Raw genomic sequence first — 20,171 nt, 5'->3', positions numbered from 1 at the left:
ACTAAAACGTGGTCACTTCTATGAAAAGTCACACAGTGTGATCCTCGAACTGCAAAATGACCTCATGATTCAATAGGTAAGACAAAGAATATTCCCCACTCCCATTTAATTTTAAACTCTTCATCAGACAGCAATGGATTTTTATCACAGCCAAGTCTTCTGAAGATATAGATGCTGCACTTCTCAGCTCACACTTTACCTTTGAGACAGAATTCCACGGGGAGAAGTCCAGTTATTTAATGGCCAGATTGTCCCAGACTTACTTATTGTCAAATATCACGAGCAGGGAAAGGGATTGTGGACAGTGATCTCACTCTCACCAGATGAAGACTACTTTCAAGGTCTGTAAACAAATTTATCTATTGTCCAAAATCAAAGAGCAATTCTCTCCATTACAATGATCAAAAGCCTCTAGGGGTGTTATAGCTGTTACCACATCTGGTATTTCTCAGCAGTGAGAGACACTGACAGTTCCCTGAGACAGTTCACTCACAGTCTCAGGATTGTCTTCACAGTAGTAAACAGGAGCACCTGCACCTGGTCCTTTTATTAGTGGCTATTTGTATACATTCAAAACCCTTCAAAATCTGCTTACCAGGAACATTTAACCACTTCAGAGAGATAAAGGAGACCAAACCCATACTCTGAAAAGATGCAGTAATAGAATCTTTTGTATTCTTCTTCAGTACACGCATTTTTTATTTGTAAACAGAACTAATTTTAACCTGGCAAAACTTTCTGTGAAAAATGACAAGCCTTCCTCACACTACCACCAGGGGTTCTGAACCTGCTGTAAAAGGAAAAAAGGTTATACTGAAGTAATGATACTACATTAGAAAGTAGTTTGATTTCATGCAAAAAGGTTCTTGTGATTTTGAACAAGTCCCTGGGAACTTTGCATCATGTGCTAATCAAGATCAAACAAGACTGGTATAAAACATATATTATTGAAGGGAGGGGAAAAGTTTCAACTGGGGAAGGCATTGAGAAGTGTTAACACTCGCCCCTGCGGGTTAATGCCTCAATTGCTTTCTCTAGCCAGTCAAGAGATAAAGGCTTCTCAGAGAGTCATTCAGAGCTAAAGATTTGTTTAGCTACACTGAATCTCTCTGGAGGACTTCAATTTGTTAACTTCAGAAGCAGCCTGCAGAGATTAGGCTCGAAAAGATCACACTTGCTTTTGTGAACACTACCCAGGGTTTATTTACCTTCCATCAGCAGCTGAAATTCACTACAGAGACGCACCGGTGGGTACACTGTATTGAACTCTGAACACTGTGCATTGCACATGGACTGAAGCTCTCCCAGCTGGAGCTTAGCACTCCTGCTGGAATCACTGGAACAGGATGCATAGCACTGCTAGGATGACTGCAGGATGGAATTTTTCCAAGTGCCCCACTGAAGTGCTCTGTTTGAAGGCCACCTTTGGTTGGAGGCTGCCATACAAAGGACTGCTGCGCCCCAGCACCTTCAGAATCTACTCACTGTGCAGCCGTGCTGGCACAGCTCCTTCTCTCATCCAACTGCTCCTCGTATCACTGGAGCAGCAGTGGGAGCTGGCTTTTGTGATCAAGCTAAACACAAAGAATGAGGATTCTCAACTTTTGAGAGCTATTGCCAACTATTTTTGATTCTCACATAGTAACAACAAGAAAGGAAAATGGCCTTTTCATCTCAAACACATAATAAAGCTGGATTTTGTGACAAGAACACAGGAAAAGAACCATACTTCTGACAGAACTTATTATCAGGGCCATTTTCTAACTTCTCCTGTTCTACTGTATTTCATCAGATCACTGTGCTTTCCCTGAAAAATGTCCATGATATCTTCAAGTTTTATAAAAATAAAACTTCTATGAACTCATATAAACCAAAAGAACAGTTAGAGTTACTTGAAAGTTTTGGTGGGACCTTTCACAATTTATGCTTCTGCCATTTTTTTTTTTTTCACAGACTACCTTTGTAGCATAAATCAGCCATCCTTTTATAAATGTAGAAAACAGAAAAAAAGACTCTTCAAATTAACTTCAGCAAAGGTGCAACAAAGTGAATCATAAACACCAAAAGAATCTTTAATACCATTCTGGTTATAATCAGAGCTGAAAACAACACAACTGCCAGGTAGAGTTGATTTCCAAAGTCCACAGTAAAGTATGGACAGACAGCCCAGTACAAATCTGGGAACACAGCATTTCTACAATCTTCTAACAACTCCCAAGCCCTAGAAACCTAAAGTTTCCTTATACATGAGGATGTCAAACATGACTCAACAAAATGAACTTGCAAAGGTCGAGTCAACGTGCTAAGACTCGTAAATATGTTGTAGCACTGAAACGGTCTCTTTACCAAACAGAAAAGCCACGGTCAGATTTTAGAGGCCATATTGAGACAAAGGTGTAATGAACAGAGTACTAAAAATACCAGTTATTTTTCCAAATGAAGAAATTCTTAGCATGTTACATAAACTACCTGCAATGCAGTATGTCAAATACTTTATGCTCTGTTATAACTTAAGTAACAGTGTGAGAAATGTTAGCCACCACATGAAATAATTTTTACATAACACTCAATTATGTAAGCATCAGAGCATCCTAGTTTCAAAATGCAGTTAACCATGATTCCATTTCAAAAACACTGCACCTGAGACAGGAAAAAAAAATGTTTGCTATATTCCAATATGAGGTGCTTTCTCAAGCATTCAGTCAAGACATTTGCAGCTAAAAATTACAAGCAATTAATTTTGCTCATACTAATTATATTGTGGCATTAGACTAACAAAAAACAAGGCACTCTGCCCTTTGGGGCAGTGTTCTGTAGAATTCTGCATAATAATTATCTTTTGGCTCAAAATTAATCCCAAAGCATGCTGAATAATTAACAGGAACAGGTTTTAATTATTATCAAACTCTAAGAATAGGAGAGGAACAACGTTTGCACTTTTTCATTTAATTGTTTATTAAAGTAAAGAAAAATACAGAATTTTACAGTTTATCTTAAAGTTAGAAGCTGTTTATAGGCAAATATTGATTTATGGAGAGTTTTATTTCCTCAGCTTGCACCCATTTAGAAGGGCATTTTGTACTTCTGCATTATCTGACATATTATCTGAACATCTTTCTAAAGCATGATGATTGCACAGGACAGTTGTATTTGAGAATACTCATTTAACCAAGCACTGTAATACCCATTGTTCTTTCTGTTCAACTCAGTAGAACAGAAAAAAATGCAATATGGTAAGATTTTGCCAAATACATTAAATCACAGCATAGACAACCAGTTCAAGAAAAGCAGCAATTTCTCTACTTAAAATACACAACTGATAGTGTACACATGGCAATTTCTAATCTGAACAAAAATATTTCAGTGAGTTCTATCCTGCTTTCTATGTAACAGGCAGCAACAAAACCAAGACTTCTGGAAAGAACCAGCATTAGTTTACTGAAAAAGGAATGACATATTTGACCAGTCTACACATTCCCAAATTACACTTCAATCCTTCCCAGCTGATGGCACTTCATGTGAGACTAGGTCTCACAAATTCTCTGAAATTGAGTTTAATTTAACTTCACAGGATGTCAAAATGAAGTCTTAAAACACAGAAATCCCTGTATTCTCCTTTATTTCAAATACTTGCAGCAATTAAATCTTAGAATTACTTTGGAACATTTGGCAGCCGTTTACTTATTTGAGTAATAAACTCCTGAAATTTCCCCTCTACTTGAGATCAATAGTTGAGCCAAGTGAAAGCTGTTCCCCTAAATATGGGAATAACTTTAGGAAAAAAAGATACAGGAAAAACCCCAATTTTTAGCACACAGCAGGAATAATTTCCTTGTAGCAACGTCACAACACAGTTTTCCCTTTCATGAAGTAGGCTCAACAATATCCAGTATTTTAAGTATCGTTATAGTATAGATGGTGGCTGTGTTTACTCTCGTGGTGCCAGTAGCACCTGTAGAGAAGTCTGTCTTTCACACAGCAACATAACATGCAATCAGCCTGTTCTACTAGTCAGGGAAGAATCAGTGCATGAGTTATTGTACTTTAAGAGGAAAATGAACCTTTATATCTGTTTCCAAAGAAAAAATCAAATCCTGGGAAGTCACTTCTGCTTGCTTTAAAAAAGTTCAATTCACCAGTTGCATTTTGGAGTTCCAAAATAAATAGACCACTGCTGCACATCAATGTCACCTATTCCCCAACTTTCAGGAGATGTTATGAGCTCCCAACACGATCTCTGGGAATGAGCCGTAGATCTGAACCATGCTTTAGAAACACATTTCCTAAACAAAGAAAGAAAACAGGATGTATTACTAACCAAGAAAATACAATGTTCCCTCAATAAACACATTTAAAGTATAACAGTGTTAGGTCAGTGTTTAACAGCTTCATAGTAATTCCTCTGACATACCAGAAATAAAGTTTTCATGCTTCCACATAATTTCACCTTGCCTCTCTTTTTCCAAAGAGCTCTTTATTTTAAATGAAAATGCTAGGCCTTGCGAAGTGCAGCCTTCCAAACTCTGCAGTTCCACACTCGAATATCTCCTTTCACTTATAAGCCATAATAATTTCAAGAACAGAAAACAAAGTTTTACTTTTCCACAATTATTTTGTTCTCTTTAGGTCATTCACATATTCATTCATTTTTAGTTCTCTCCTTGGTTCAGTACTTATTGACTTCTAACTTCAGAACCTCAACTGTATTTTTTCTTTTAAAAAGGTTCTCCAAATGTCCAGTCATAAGTTAGTCTCATTTTAGCTGATTTTAGTCTCATTTAGTTGAAAAAGATAAAAATTCCTTTCAACTTTTTATTTATTCCTGTATTGCTTTAATTATCATAGTCTTTTCAAGAAGACATAATAAATATTACAAGTTTCTAATATTTAGATGTGTTGATTTTTTTAAATATATTCAGGTTGTTTTTTTTAATTAAATGTAACATTTGAAAATGAAACCACATCACTAAGTGATGTATTTACTTAATAATATATGGAATATTTACTTTTTTACTTCATACTACCACTGCACAGAATCAACTATATTTGATTCCTTACTCAACCTTGAATTAACTTCTAAAACAGAGTAATTCTATTTCTCTCTTGAGCACTCCATTCCAGAGATGTAGAGTGCTCTCACAAATAAGACTAAGATACTTGACATCCATTTAAATTGTCTGTATATTAGAACAAAGCCACCCTTTTCTCAACGCCAGCAAGCGGATCAGGATCAAAACCATTATCTATATGCAACATAACGCCCTTAGAAAATCAATTGAAAATAACATGTTATCAGAAGACATTCTGATCTTACAGATCTGCCAAGACCTGGCACTGAAGAGATCTACAAAATCCACTGAATGCAAACCTGTCTCCCCAGCAAAAGAAAGAACTGCCTACTAATCTTACTATTCTAGATTGGAAACATCCTTTTGTAATGGCCATTATAAAATTCTGAACATTTTAAAACAGGCTTCAGCTGCACCTCATGGAGACAGCAGCTCACCTCACCTTGGTCTGTCTTCATCATTAATATTACACTGGTTTTAATAAAGTTATAGCATACTACTCCCTGAACTAGCAAGGATTTAAAATTGAAATCAATACAAGGATTAAGTGCTAAGCCTAGCTCTTTCAGTTTTCATTTCCCCTGCTCCATGAAATCATGTAAGGAAAATGAAAGTTATACTTGAGTGCTTTTTTCAGAAAGGAAGGGAAATTGTGCAACAGTACAAAACCTCTGAAATCCCCAGGGATTACTAAAATTTTATTCCCATGTATCTTACTTTGGAAGTTTTTGAAGAGTAAAGTAACAGCAAAATCTGTAGGAACTCTGATATATGAAAAAAAATAGAAAGAAGAAGGGAAAAAAAAGTAGATTTTGAGATACCAATTAATGAGGCTGAACAGAAGATTAAACCTAAATTATGTATGTTTACTTGTAAACTGAGGAAGAATTTTGGTCTGAGCACTAGGTTTGGTGTAGGCTGTATTCTGGTTGTTTTATTTGGGTTGATTTTGGAGGTTTGTTTTATTGTGGACTGGTTCATTTTGTTCCAGTTAAGGGCAACATCACAAAGCATTGCCAAAACACCTATGCTAAAAAAACCATAACCCATGTGCCTAATTTTACATCTGCAGAATAAGGCAGCAATGACAACATTTTGCATCTAGATGCTTTTAATTTACCTGTTTCTTGATCATGTGCTGCTGTCTTATACTACTTAATATTTCCTCAATATTTATAAGAACTTAGGAGAGGTAAAGCAAATCAACTGGAGACAGGAATTCAATATGGACAGCTGCAAGAACAATGAACTACTGTATGGATGCCTTCACTCAGCAGTCAAGTAGCTGTAAATACACTTACTTTAAAGGATTAAGCTACAACTAATTTAAGCTACATAATACAAAATGAAAGCATACTGCTGAGGAAGGGAAACAGCCTAAGTATACTTTAAGCAATTTTACCATTTTGCCTAAGTATTCATCAGTGGTCATGTGAAAATGTGGCTTTCCGTGTTGGTGATGATCTAGTAACTAAAGTAAATTATTAGATTTATTATCTGTTTTTAATGCATTTGGTCAGGGGAATCATGATAAGGACAGCATCAGCTGAGAAGTCTGCCTGAGGCAGTACACCTGTGAAATCATAATCCAGATGTACTAAGGCAGGACAGAAGTCCCTGGTGGAGCAGAAAGCCAAATACTTATTTGATCTTCATTTTCAAATGTTGTTGATGCAATTGCAGATCTCAGAAACAGGTATCTACACTTAAATGGTTTCTTTAACAACTCCAAGAAATTCCCCAAACTAATGTCAAGCAACTGCTTTTTTCACCATCAGATACTGTTCTGTGCTATGCAAGGCCTCACTTTATACTCTCTAGTTTACACAGCTAAGTGTGCTGATAATACCTTGTTATTTTTCCTGTGGTACCTTCAGTAATGACTGGCAGTCAAAGGGCATAAATGAGAGATGGATGGATGCACAGATTTCATGCAAAAACCAGAAGTGCAGCATGTCTTCCTCAACCATTCATCATGTTTGCAAGTAGGTGTAAAATTATTCTGTTTTCACTGGATGACTGGATTCCATAAGCAGCACAGCCATTTTTACTAGTACTTACTAGGTAAGAAATGTTCATATCTTTCTATCAAGATACTCTGTTCCACTCTCTTCTCAAATGGTTTAAGATTAGAGTACTGTAATTATTTCCCAATTAGTTTAAAAGTACAGCTTTTCAAGAACAAGTCCATATGATCTGCCTCCAGACAGCAGACCATTATTGGTACAATTCAACCCCTGTACTGTTTCCATGTATTACAGGAGGTGATGGAAAAGGGCCTCACACTTTCCTGTGACAGAGACAAACTCTTCTCTCATAGCCAGCCTTGACGTCTGAAATCAGGGATTTCTGACGTGGAACCCCTTGCTGAGAACAAGAGAGCGATCAGCAACAATCAAAAAATGGTTTGATTTGAAAGAGACCTTTATGACCACCTAGTTCAAATGGAACTCTTCTGAAAACACACTCCCCAAAGCCCCTGGAGTTTCTGCTCTAAAACTCTTTACTTTTTTTAACCTATCTAATGACAAGTGCTGCTAGAACAGCAAGTGCTACTGAATTAGATAGAGTAGGGGGGGAAAATACAGCAGTTACTTATTACTGCAGCAGCATGTAATACTGTATTGCCTTTAGGCTGCACCTTAAATGCAAAGCTCTTAAGATCAGAAGCTCGCCACTTTTTTACAGAATTAAATAAACACTGAACAAAAAACCCCACTGTTTTTTGGATTTAACCTTTCACATGCTACAAAGACTGGAGTTTTCAACTACTGGGTAATGCTCCTCCCATTTAAGAGGACAAAACCTAAAATGTAATACAACCTCATGTGCAATACATTAGACTGAGAGAAAAATATCAAGTTTTAAATACTGAGATTCATACACAGTAACTTACCTGCTGTCTGTGCAGGGTTTATTCCTATACCATCTAGGAAGAAGGAAAAAAAGAGAAAAAAGAAGATGTAACAGACATTTATTATACAATTTATTACATTAAACTTGCAGCTCAAAAAACATACCAGCAAGATACAACTATTACATCAGTCATCATGCAGCTATTTCCTATAGCCAAAAAATAGGAACTGACAAGAAAGCTTCAGCATAGAGAAGTCCAAGCTATATATTTGGACAAAACTGAATTAGTGGTTTAGTATCTTCACCCCATGCATAAGAAATTTAAATAATGCTGCAATATTATTACATTCAATTTGCAGTAAGTAGAGTTTGTGAAATATGAGACAGTATTGATTTTATCAATAAACTTTCACTGAAACCTCAATACAAAAACTATTAAAAATATATATAAACTATATTCTTACCATTTGTTATAATGGCACTTGTTGCTGCAGGAACTTTGAACTAAAGAAGTAAGAGTAGGACAAAACAACATAAGAGACATAGTTAAAGCAGAAAACATATGGATAATATTAAATTCATAACTTTAGCTGGTTCACATACAAAAAAATCAGAAAAGTGGTCCTTGAGATTTATAGATATAAATAACTTTAATGGAAATGGATGACTATTTTCGTAGTAATTCCACAAATGTAATGGAAATTTTTTTCTAACTGTTGTGCAAACGTACACCTAAGACATGTACCAGGTAGCTCTAAAATATGAAGGAAAAAACCCAATAGATACCACACACTATAAATGAGGTTTTTTCTAACTAGGGCAAGTCTGGTTATGAGTTGGCAAATTTTATGTTTTGGAGAGATGTCTCAGTAGAAACTAGCTAAGGCCAAATAGCCAGAACTTAAACACTTCTCTGCCCTGAGAGTTTTAATCACAGAGAGGATAACGCACTTCCCCTGGAGAACAACTAACAACTTTGCCCAAATTTTGATCTTTTCCATATATGTATAACTTAAGGTACTGTGAAACTGGTTCTTGAATCACAACCCACTACATAAGTTAATATTAAGCTATGCAGTTCAAGGAATGAAAAAACATTCATATAACACAAATTATCTGTCATTCATTTCAATGCCAGTTCACAAGGGCCTTCATTACTGAGGAAGAGTTTAACAATCTTTTTTAAATTTTTTGCTAACAAAGCCCTTCATTCTGCCTGGTCTCAAAGAGATGCAAAAAGCTTCAGTGCTGATCCAGAACAGCCTGAGGTCAAACTCCCATAGATACTCAAAATACTCACACCAGTTGAAAGAATGGCATCCTAAACGCGAACATTTAAGTCAATTATGATTCTCTAAATCCATTACTCAGATGACCCTATCACTAATTAACATTAGGTTCCAAGAGTAGGTGAAGTTAACAGGTTTAATGGCAATCCCCACCAGAAATGGCACCTCCCTTTCAACATCCCCAACTACTCAGTCACACTCATTTCTGGTACCTCATACTTGCTTGTTAGACTTTCAGTCTAGGTCTCTATTTATGGGCTGTGTTGGCACAGCTGTATTAATACAGAATAAAAATAACTGGGGAAAACATAGTAAAAGCCCCCAATTAAATAATCTAATATCTTTAACAGCAAGTAATAGTCTGTATAATGTTCTCTCCAAGCAAATTTACAACAAAACCGATCCACGACCTCCCCCCACAAGCTGTGTTTCCCTAATAACTTCTGTCACACCAGAGTGTAACAGCAAAAACATAAGGAGACTCAAGATGTGGAGTCTCTTATCCTTCTTAACTACTTTATTGCAATTGCAATGCTCAAACAAAAGAAATTTTCAATAACCCAAAACTTCCCAAGTTTTCCTAAAAAGACAGAGGGAAAATTGCAAGAACAGACTCTAAGTTGATTTTCTGCCAGCTGAGTGAAGGGACTCATTATGCTTCTGAGCACTCGATTTCACTGTTTATATCCAGTGAATGTCTCTCAATCTTTGTGTGCTTAATCTGAAACAACATGATACATCTCTTCAAACACATTATGTGGGCAATTTAAACACCTAATGATACAGGATTCCATGTGAAAGATTAACACACAGAAACTAAAGAATACACTATCCACATTTTCCCTTAAGTGACTTTTTTGATTCTATTCCATATGGCTGATCTCAATACCTTCCACAATTAAAAACTGTCTTCCAAAATCAGAGATTACTAGAACTGAATGAGAAAAGAGTTCACTGAGAGCTCTGAAGAACTTCCCTGATATTCCACCAAAGAAATTTCAGTATTAAATATTGAAGAGCAGTACCTTTTAATTCTTTTCACTGTCACAAATTTTTAAATCACTACTATAAAATAGTTAATTACAAAAACAGAAATCACCTCAATGCCATCTGCTGATGCATAAATTGAGTAAGGATCACTAAGTTTAGGATTCTGCAAGTTCTGCCAGGTTCCCCCTGAGACCAGTAAAGCTTGTGACCATCTGTGACCAACAGCAGCTCCTTGAGCTGAATTAACCGCTGCACTTTTATCATTAAAAAACCTTTAGCTTTCAAGGACATGCAAAATGTTAAAAACCAACATCATCACTCTTTACTTACTTCTTCTGCAGCAAACTTGAGGACTGCTGTGAAAGGTGTGCTCTCAGGCACGCTTAACCTGAAATCACAACACATGTAAATGCATGGCTGCCAAAACAAACCGAAAAGCAACTTTATCTGCTGTTAAACTACTGACTGAAACTTCATTTTTACCAATGGAGATACTTTTTTTTTTGCCAAAGCTGTGTAAGCTCTATTCAAGGGGAGAAGAGGTCCCTGGGATGTGTGAGATGCTTCAAGCGAAACCTTTTTAGCAGAGAACAGGACACCTGTAAGTGTCAGCAGATGTGGCAAGTCTCAGGAGGTGTGCGATTAAGCTCCATAGCAATGTCCCCTCCAGGAGGAGAGAACTCGGCCTCAAGCTGTGGCAGGGATGGTTCAGGTGGAACATCAGGAGAAACTTTTCACTGAAAGGGCTGTCAAGCATCGGAATGGGCTGCCCAGGGTGGAGCCACCGTCCCTGGGGCTGTTCAAGAGAGGCCTGGAGGCGGCCCGCAGTGCCATGGCCTGGCTGACAGAGCAGTGATCGGGCAAAGGTTGGACTCGGTCATCTCAGAAGTCTTTTCCAACCTGAATGACTCTGGACACACATGGCAGTGGGGCAAAGCGGGAGAGCCCCGAGAGCGGGGCTAACCACGGACATCGCCTGTCACTCCACACGGAAGGAGGGAGGGAGGGAGACAAGCGCCGTTCCCGCTGTGGGAATGCCCCGCCGGGATGCCCATTTAGAGCCCATCCGCGACGTGCCCCGTCTTCACTTCCCGCCGCCCACGCAGCGCCGGCACTCACACTTTGTAAGGCAGCCGGGGGTCCGAGGTGAGCGTCACTTTAAATGTGACCTTGGACCTGTGGAGAGAGCAGAGGGTGAGGGCTGGGTGAGGGAGCGCGGGGGCTGCAGGACCCCCGGGCTGTCCGTCTGTCCCTCCCGCCCGCACTCACATGGTGCTACCGGGGCCGCCGCCGCTCCCACCGACACGTCAACGCCGCCCGCAGCACGGGGGCCTTCCCGGGTCCTGAACTGCCCTAGGTGCGCCTGATTACAAAGGGAAGACAACATGCCCCGGCGACCCGCTATGAGGCGGGGAGCGGCCGTGTTCTTCCTCAGTGCCGCACTGCAGCTGGAAAAGAGAGAGTCTGAGCGGTGGGCGAGGCGTAGCGGAGAATGGCAGGAAGGATTTCTAGTGAGGCAGTCGCGCTGGGTGTTCCGCGGCCGAGGTAGGACCCCGGCACCGGGACCCGGCGCTTCCGCGGGGGCTGCAGGGAGACGCAGGCGGGACGGGGAGGGAGCGGGGTCGGGATCGGGGGGAATCGGCGGGCTGCGGTCACATTGGGAGTATGTAGGAGTGGGGAGTTTGGTAACCAGAGGCCACGTCTGGTGTGCTGTGTCCGGTTTGGGACTCCTCAGTGCAAGAGGCTTCTCTCCCCCTGGAGAGGGTCCGGCGCAAGAGCGCAAAGATGGTGAGGGGTCTGGAGCATCTTAGGACAGGGAGAGAGGAGAGCTGGGCCTGTTCAGTGTGGAGAAATGACGGAGAGAGGCTCGATTAATGCGTATGAATACCCCAAAGACGAGTGCCAAGAGAATGGTGCCAGATTTTCAGTGGTGCCCAGCGACGGGGTGAGGAGCGATGGCCAGGCACTGAAACACAGAAATTCCAACTCGACACGAGAACAACTGCTTTACATTGAGGGTGGCAGAGCTCTGGAACAGGCTGCCCAGGGACACGGTGGAGTCTCCCATTCTGGAGACCTTCAAAACCCACCGGGATGCATTCCTGTGTAATCTGTTCTAGGGGACCGTGCTTTGCTAGGGTTTTGGAGTAGATGATCTCCAGAGGTCCTTTCCAACCCTAATAATTTTGTGATCCTGTTTTGCTCTCAAACCAAAATGGTTTGCAGATGCTTGTTAAAGTTATGCTGGCAAAAGTGGGTTCAAACACTGATTCCTATCCCCTTAATATTTAAAACTGTTCGTATCTTTCTTGTGATGAGGGAACTAGAATGGGAGTTTTGTTTGGATAGGGATGCATTTTATGGCAGAAAAACAGCAGGTTCCAGTTTTGTCTGTGACTTTTGGCAAATCAATTTCTCTTCAATTAGGTGCCATGGAACTGCAAAGTAGTTTTTGTCTTTAATAGTCATGTATCTGCTAATGCAGGTGATGATTGAGTTTTCAACTCTGATGTGTCAGTATTTTCCTTATAGAAGATATTTGTCAGATATCCCCAGTTTATCCTGTCTGCAGGAAGGACAGCATTCACTGCAGGTGAAGTATTTGGTGTCACACACTGCTTGCCAAACTGGTCATGGCAAGGCATTTGTTGTGTTCACCTTCACTGGGGTCTCATTTGGATTAAGATAGGTGCTGTACAAAAGGCAGGTGATACATTAAAGTCATTATTTTTTCCCTAAGGACTGGCTTCTTGCCCAGGTATGAAATCCAGCTTTTCACTCTTGCGCTGTTCTTACATGAACATGGACCAAGCTGAAAAAAAAAAAATTAAAAACCCAAGAATTTCACTATGAGCTTGTCCAATGGCATTCATATTTCCCAGTCTCTCCTGCATTTTTGTTACTTTGTCTTTTTTCATAGCCGTATTGGATTTGGGAGTTGTACACATCTTGTAATCCATTAATGATCTCATGACTTTTTCATCCGCCTGCTTTTAAGAGATCACATCTGAAATTGGAGCTAATTAATAGTCATCTCTTTATATTTAACCCTGCATTTTGTACTTTCAGCTAAATTTCATCCTATATTTATCATTGCCCTTTTCAAAATCAGCTGGTTTTTTATGCATTTTATGGGTTTGGCTTATGTGGCTCTCTTATCTGCAGCTTTCATTAATGCATTGCTGTCTCCTGTTTTCCAAGGTGTTGTATGCAGATGTGAAATAAAAGACTGATCTTTTCAGCATTTTGTTTCTGGTCTCTCACTTCAAGTACTTCCCCTCTCAGGAAATAAGCAGATCCAAATCTTCCTTTTGTTTGAACTGGACTGTGTTGGTAAGCAGATTTACTTGGTTAAATCTAGTTTGAGCATATGTGTGCTATAGTGCTGAGAACTGTCTAAATCCAGGCCTGGCTAGTCCTGTATTCTGGCCACGTGGTCTTGTCCTTTGTCAAGCAAAGGAATCAACACTAGTGACCAGATAAAGGATCTGTTCAGGAAACTGATTTGGCAAAATCCCCAAAAATTTAGGTGATTTAATGTGGTTGTCTTCAGAAACCACCAACAAAGAAGGACATGAGGAAGCACAGCTAGTTGGCAGTGATTCTGCACTGCACCTCAGGTCAGCTTGAGGTGCTGTGGTGCTGTATTCTGAGCAGGCATCAAGAGTTTCATGGTAATGCCAGGGGGTGCTGGGCTGACCCTGGCTGGATGCCAGCTGCCCAGGGAAGCTGCTCTGTTACTCCCCTCCTCAGCTGGGCAGGGGAGTGAAAACATGAAGAACGGCTCATTGGTTGAGGTAAGGACAGGGAGAGTTCAGTCACCAATTACTGCCGTGGGCAAAACAGACTCGACTTGAGGAAATTATTTCTCGAACTAGAGTATGGTAATGAGAAGTAAAATGAAATCTTAAAAATACCCGCCCCCCTCCCTTCTGGACTGAACTTTGCCTCAGAGTTCTCTACCTCTTCCCCCTGTAAGGTCCCTTTCACAAATTACTCCAGTGTGGGTCCTTCCCAAGGATCACAAGTCCTGCCAGCAAACCTACTGTGGCACCTGAGCACCTCCTCCCACTCCTCCACTGACCGTGGTGCTTGCAGAGTGGTTTCTTTCACATATTCTCACTCCTTTCTCTGCTGTTCTGTGGTTTTGGTTTTTCTTTTCTCCTTCTTAAGTCTGTTGTTCTAGAGATGCTGATGGGCTGTTGCTGATGGGCTCAGCTTTGGCCAGCAGCATGTTCATCTTGGAGCCATCTGGCATTGGCTCTGTTGGACGTGGGGAAGCTTTTGGCAGAGTCTCACAGACATCCCTGTAGCCCCTGCCACTGCCAAAACCTTGCCAGGCAGACCCAGCACACAGGGTCAGGATCTTCTGATGTACAGGCAGGCATCCAAGTGATTTCATGAAAGGAAGACGTTTTCGGTGCTGCAAATTCAGAATTTTCCTGTGCTATTTCAACCTGTTCAAAGAGCTGGCAGTGTTGATTTTTTTTTTCCTTTATGAGAATTTACAGTGAATAGAGGAAGGAGAATGTGCATGATTTTTCTCTTTTAATTGGGAGAGTTAATGGGACTCATCCTGTCTGCAAACAAGCCAGGGATTGTTTAGAGGATTGCATTTCACTAATAGGTGTATATACAACAATATCCTCGTCAACACCAGAAAAACTGTTTCATTAAAAAAAAGTCTGCCCTCCTTTCCCTGCTAGTGAAACCAGAGAAAAAAAAATAATTCCTCATCAAATTTGTTTTTTCTACAGCTCTTAATTACCCAGACTCAAATATGTTGTGTTACAACAATGACACCTAACTGACTTTCCTAGCTGTGTAAATGACAAAAGGAATGACAATTTCAGCAATTAATAAAAACAGTTGGGATCTGGCAATATGTAAACACAGTTGTTCAACTGAAAGCTTTTAGGTTAAGAAAATGAAAAAAATTGCAAACCAGAAAATAACAATATAGCCCCCTGGATGCTGTGGATGTTACTGAGATGAGCTAGAATACCTCTGACAACTCTTTGGGCAAGACCTAGTTGCTGATAGCATTGCAAGAGAAAATAACTGCAGTAAATAGAAGCTGTTTATCCCACATGCCTGTATTCCACCTGGCTGAACCTAGTGTAATTGAGTTGAGAAAAATAAGCAGATCAATAGCCACAGCACAGAGTAGAAAGTCCTGGAGAACTGTGTTTATTGTTATTTAGCCTGCTTTTATTCTTTCCAGTTTCTTTCCTCTCCTCCCTTGCTGTAGTCTGTTAGCTAAAATATATTGCTGAGCATTCAAGTAGAGCTGCCCCATGATACAGAACTGGGAATTAAAATTTCCTCCTCCTTCAACAACAAGGCAACATGACCAGTTTGGAGTCTGGCCATAAAATTAAGCATTAAGTGTTTGTATTTTTGAGAGATTTCTCCTTTGTTTCGGAAGAACACACTGTGACTTGAATCTTTTAACCTTCATTGCATTTCTATGTTCATGAGTTCATGTGCCCTTTGAAGAATGCCAGTTTCTGTGCCCATGTGGAGGAAGAGCTTATTACATAAGCATCTATACTAAGTATTCTATGGAAATATCAAGTACGGAATTTTAAGAAATGCAGTAAAACATCTATCACCTGCAAAATTTGCTTTTAGCTTGTCAGTTTTGGACTGAATAATGAATGTTTGATTTCCAGAAATCTTTAGTGAAAAAGCACCGAGTTTAGCCTTTTAGCAGGTATTGGTTTCTCTGGGTCTGGATTGAAGGCACTTGAGATGTTCATGTTCAGACTCAGATGTTATTATTTCTTATCAGTAAAACAGTCTCACAACCACGTGTTTGGCAGCTTTTCATTAGCAAGGCACAAAATGGCTAACAATCTCTTGTTACTAGGTCTTTTAAGACTAAACTATACAATTAAGAAAGGACACCTAGATTGTTTTCCCTTTTAACCCAATAACTGATCCCTGGAAGCCTGCAATGCAGACTTTTCTGTCCAATTACAAAACATCACCCAAACCCATGAAGAAGAAGGAAGAAGAAGGTAAAGAACAACCTGCCTACACCCTAAAACCTCCATCTTGCTTCATATTTATTTCTATATTCTAAAATCCCAAACTCTAAGTTTTTCACCCTGTGATATTACACACTTCTAACCAACTACACACCCGTAATCCCAGTACAGTCAATCAATTTTGGAAGCCTTCTTCACAGCCTCAGGTAACATGAAATGTTCTCTTGTGGATCTGTACCTTTCGCACAGAAAGTTTAAAATTCTCAGTATCCAGACTTCCAACAAGCAGGTACCATAAGATCATTGAGTCAAGTGTTAACATGTTTGGACTTGATGGTCTTAAAGGTCTTGGGAATAAGGTTTCCTCTTGATATCATTTCCTATAGTTGGGATGCTAGAGACTTCCTTTGGCTGGTACATCCCCTTAACTCTCCTTTGGCTCAGCATGATGGCCTCTCTTGGCCTGATTTTCCAAGTTCATCAATGTGAGCCTCTGTGACCCATCCCAGTGCAGAGGTACCTGCTTGGCTTCAGGATCCTCCTGTGTCAGCAGAAGTCATCTGCCTTTCTCAAGCAGTCTGGTAGAATCCTTTTGTAGGAAGTTCAGCCCTCCAGAAAGGAAGCAGTAGCACTGCATCATCTCTTAAGCTGTTTTAGTTGCTGTTTTTTACTCCTCAGTGGTTACAGATTCTATGTTATTTCTTCTTTCTTTTCTTTTTTATTTTTTTAAAACAGAATTAGTGGTGTAACATACCACATAAATTTAGCCTATTTAAACTAGCCTGTTGTTACACCCCTGTAAGAAAAAAATAACCTTCTTTAAACAGGGAATTTCTGTTTCATGAGCCTGCAGCCCATATGAAACTTTTGCTCCTTGTTGTGTGATGGCATTTCTCAGTAAAACGTAGGCATACATAGGTATTTCAAAAAAACGATGTTAAGCCAAAGATAGAGGAAGATTATTACACTTTAGAAATGCCATGCAAAGTTAATCATCAGACAGTTTGACACGTCTTCATATTCTTCCTCTAACAAAACAATAATTAAAACCTATTACAGTTCTCTTGTGTCACAAACATTTTACTAAAATAATTCATCAAAATAAGATGATCACATACAAATGTCGTATTAGTCATATAGAAATCATAATGGAAGATCTCTAGACTCCAGAGATTTTATTTTATGCTTGTATGTGGTTAAATAGTACAGATAACCACATATCAAAACAAAGATTAGTCTTCTGAAGAACCAGCACTAGATTTTTTTTCTTTTTCAATTGCTTTGAAAAAGTAATTATTAAGAAATCTTTATAGTAATCAAAATGATAATTCAAGAATCAAGCAATATGACAATAGGAAATAGCCCCAGGGTGTGCCAGGGGAGGTTTAGATTGGACATTTGGAAAAATTTCCTCACCAAAAGGGTTGTCAAACGCTGGAACAGGCTGCTCAGGGAAGTGGTTGGCTCACCATGCCTAGAGGTATTTAAAAGACGTGTAGATAGGGCAACGAGGGACATGGTTTAGTGGTGGACTTGCCAGGGTTACGTTTATGGTTGGACTTGATGATCTTAAAAGTCTTTTCCAACCTAAACAATTCCATTATTCTATTATTATGTGCATTTATCAGGGTGAGTGTGTCAGGAGGAACCAAAATTGTGTACTCTTTCTTGTATCTGACATTTTTTGGAATTAGGAATCAAATCAAATCATGCAATTTGATTCATGTGGTAGGGGCATGACACTGTTACATATATATAGTGTGTCCTATTTTCAAGAATTTGTATGAAATAATTTTCTTTCTGAGTAATTTTCCAGATTTTTGCGTATCCCAGTCATCTTAAAAGTATTTTGATTCATCACTCTTTTATCATGATGACAATTATGGAGGCTTTTAGCCATGGCACTGCTTTTGTGATACTTTGCTTTTATATGCAGGAAATGGTTTTAAAATGTTTTCCATAAGAGTCATATCTGTGTTTTAATTGGGCACTAAGAAATGAAATTCCATCTTTTCTTTTGAGTCTGTTTAATAAACTGTAATTATTCAAGTCTAAGGGGAGGTCACCCATTCTTCTGTGAGGAAAAAAAGACTTTTTTTTTGAAGGTATAGATATAAAGAAAACATATCCAGATCTAGATATTAACCTTTTCACTGCAATTGTTAACTTTATCAAAATTATTTTTGTTTGATTATGCCATGAGGACAGTTATGATGGAATATTTTATTACTCTGCTTTGGAGAATTATGAGGAGACTGCATAAAGGTATATGTATTTTCTGAGACTAGTCAGCAATCTCAGAAAATACATATACCTTTATCACCTATCTGCTGCAAGCAGTAAATTCTGTGATCTGAGCATGCTGCTCTGAAATGGCCCAGTATTTATTTCATGTAGTTATGCAGATTCTTTTCTCTACTAAACTGCTCTGTTTGTTGATTTTCTTGTGCCCATCATCAGGCTGTGCAGTTCTGTCATTTAGTTTTACTTCTGTTATGTGTTGCAGTGGGTTGGCTTGGTTCTGGAAATAAAATCACCTTTCTTTCAATATGATTTTGAGAATTGGACAATACACACAAACATTGTAGACTCCAATAGTAAAACGTAAGAGTGTGCTGAAGCATAAATTCAGGTTAAGAATATTTTTATTGTAGTATCCCTTTTTTTTCTGTAGAGAATAAATACCAATCCAACCAAGGCATTTTTCTAATACTTCCAGGGTGGTTTTCTTATTGTGCTGTTTAATTTCTTATGCAGGCTGGGCTTTACATGCAGATTTAAATTGTTGCTAGCACCGTGAAAGATTTAGTAAGAGTTTTTCATCCAAAATTGCATACTTTATGTGCAGCAAGAGTCCTGATTCAGCTCCTACTGGAATTTAATTATTCCTAATATGCCTAGGCTATTAGATTTTTTAACAAGGAATACTTTTTTATAAACTTTAAAAAATCAGGTGATTCTAGTGACTTCACAGTTAACATTTAACTAAAAAAGAGCTATACAGGTCCTTGCTGAAGTGAAGCAAGAAATTAGGCCAAATGATGTTTCCTTTTTTGAATGTAAAGACTGGTGAAGAGAAGGAGACTAAAGAAGAAATCATTTTCGGATCCAGGAAGTTGTGATTCCAAGAGGCCTAGTACAAGATTTCAACTGTGACATCCCTCACAGTTCTTTAAACAAAGTGACCTTGTATATATTCTCTTTTTTCAGTCATCTGTTATGAAGATACCTCTTGTATTTTTCCTCTCCATTTTGTTCTCTTTGATGGCAAGCCCAGAAGAGAGTTTGTATAATCTGCAAGTATTATTGCAAGAGGACGGTTTTCACTGTCGTGCAGCTGAGGTTACACAGATCATTGGTTTAGTGTTTGAAGGGATTAAAAGAGAGATTTACAGAAGGTGGTGCATCTCTGTGAAAATGAAAGAGAAGTGAAAACTTATGACTTATGTTGTGTTTGCAAAGGCTGGACTTTTAAATTGCCAAAGCTTTTTTTTTTTTTTCTTTTGACAAAAAGAAAAAAGATAAACACAACCTTTAATTTTCTTCATCTAGAACAGGCCTTTCTAACCTGCTGTGGTTCAGGACACCAGCCTTCAAACTGTGGCTCTGTTTATCAGGATTTGCATTCTAATTTTTTTGGGTACAAAGCCAAGTATTTCTCTGCATGTCGCCTTCCTGTGGACTTATTAATTGATCGGAGATTTAGCTGGAATGTTCTGACCTAGGAAATATGTCTCCTTGTGCAGTGCTTGCTGTAGCACAATACTGAAGGTTTTTCTGAACATTTAACATGCTTTTCTGGTAGACGTGGTAAGAAACTTCTTTTTTCTGGACCATTACCCATAAAACAAAATCAATTCTAGTAACCGCAAAATTATATTGGCATAAGGGATTTTTAAGCTCTGAAGCATAACACTGTTTAGAAATAGTCAAGAAACATGCAGAGAACAGAAAATGACCCTTAACTAGCCAAT

General features: G+C 39.0%; 1 protein-coding gene and 1 long non-coding RNA gene across 3 annotated transcripts in view; one reads left to right on the top strand and one right to left on the bottom strand.

Moving 5' to 3' along the window:
• Positions 1-2,930: 2,930 nt before the first annotated feature.
• Positions 2,931-11,630, bottom strand: UFM1 (ubiquitin fold modifier 1). Its single transcript, XM_005482433.4, has 6 exons — positions 11,474-11,630; positions 11,324-11,380; positions 10,535-10,592; positions 8,390-8,429; positions 7,966-7,998; positions 2,931-4,283 (listed from the first exon to the last, which is right to left on the bottom strand). Coding segments are annotated over exons 1-6 (258 nt in total). The 5' UTR covers positions 11,476-11,630; the 3' UTR covers positions 2,931-4,215.
• LOC113458668 (uncharacterized) overlaps positions 11,077-20,171 on the top strand; it is a 97,991-nt gene continuing 88,896 nt past the window's right edge. For both annotated transcript variants that reach the window (XR_012579023.1, XR_012579022.1), the window contains exon 1: positions 11,077-11,749. This is a non-coding gene — a long non-coding RNA (uncharacterized LOC113458668). The remainder of the gene's footprint in view (positions 11,750-20,171) is intronic.

Source organism: Zonotrichia albicollis, chromosome 2, assembly GCF_047830755.1.
Source record: "Zonotrichia albicollis isolate bZonAlb1 chromosome 2, bZonAlb1.hap1, whole genome shotgun sequence".
Classification (NCBI taxonomy): Eukaryota; Metazoa; Chordata; class Aves; order Passeriformes; family Passerellidae; genus Zonotrichia; species Zonotrichia albicollis.
This window is presented reverse-complemented; position numbering and strand designations above follow the sequence as displayed.

What these genes read in the sequence shown, in the direction of transcription:
- UFM1 (XM_005482433.4), bottom strand. An exon ending in CCCCGGCTGCCTTACAAAGT is followed by an intron (nt 10,593 to 11,323) that starts GTGAGTGCCGGC and finishes TTGTGATTTCAG; the next exon opens with GTTAAGCGTGCCTGAGAGCA. An exon ending in AAACCCTGCACAGACAGCAG is followed by an intron (nt 4,284 to 7,965) that starts GTAAGTTACTGT and finishes TTCTTTGTTTAG; the next exon opens with GAAATGTGTTTCTAAAGCAT.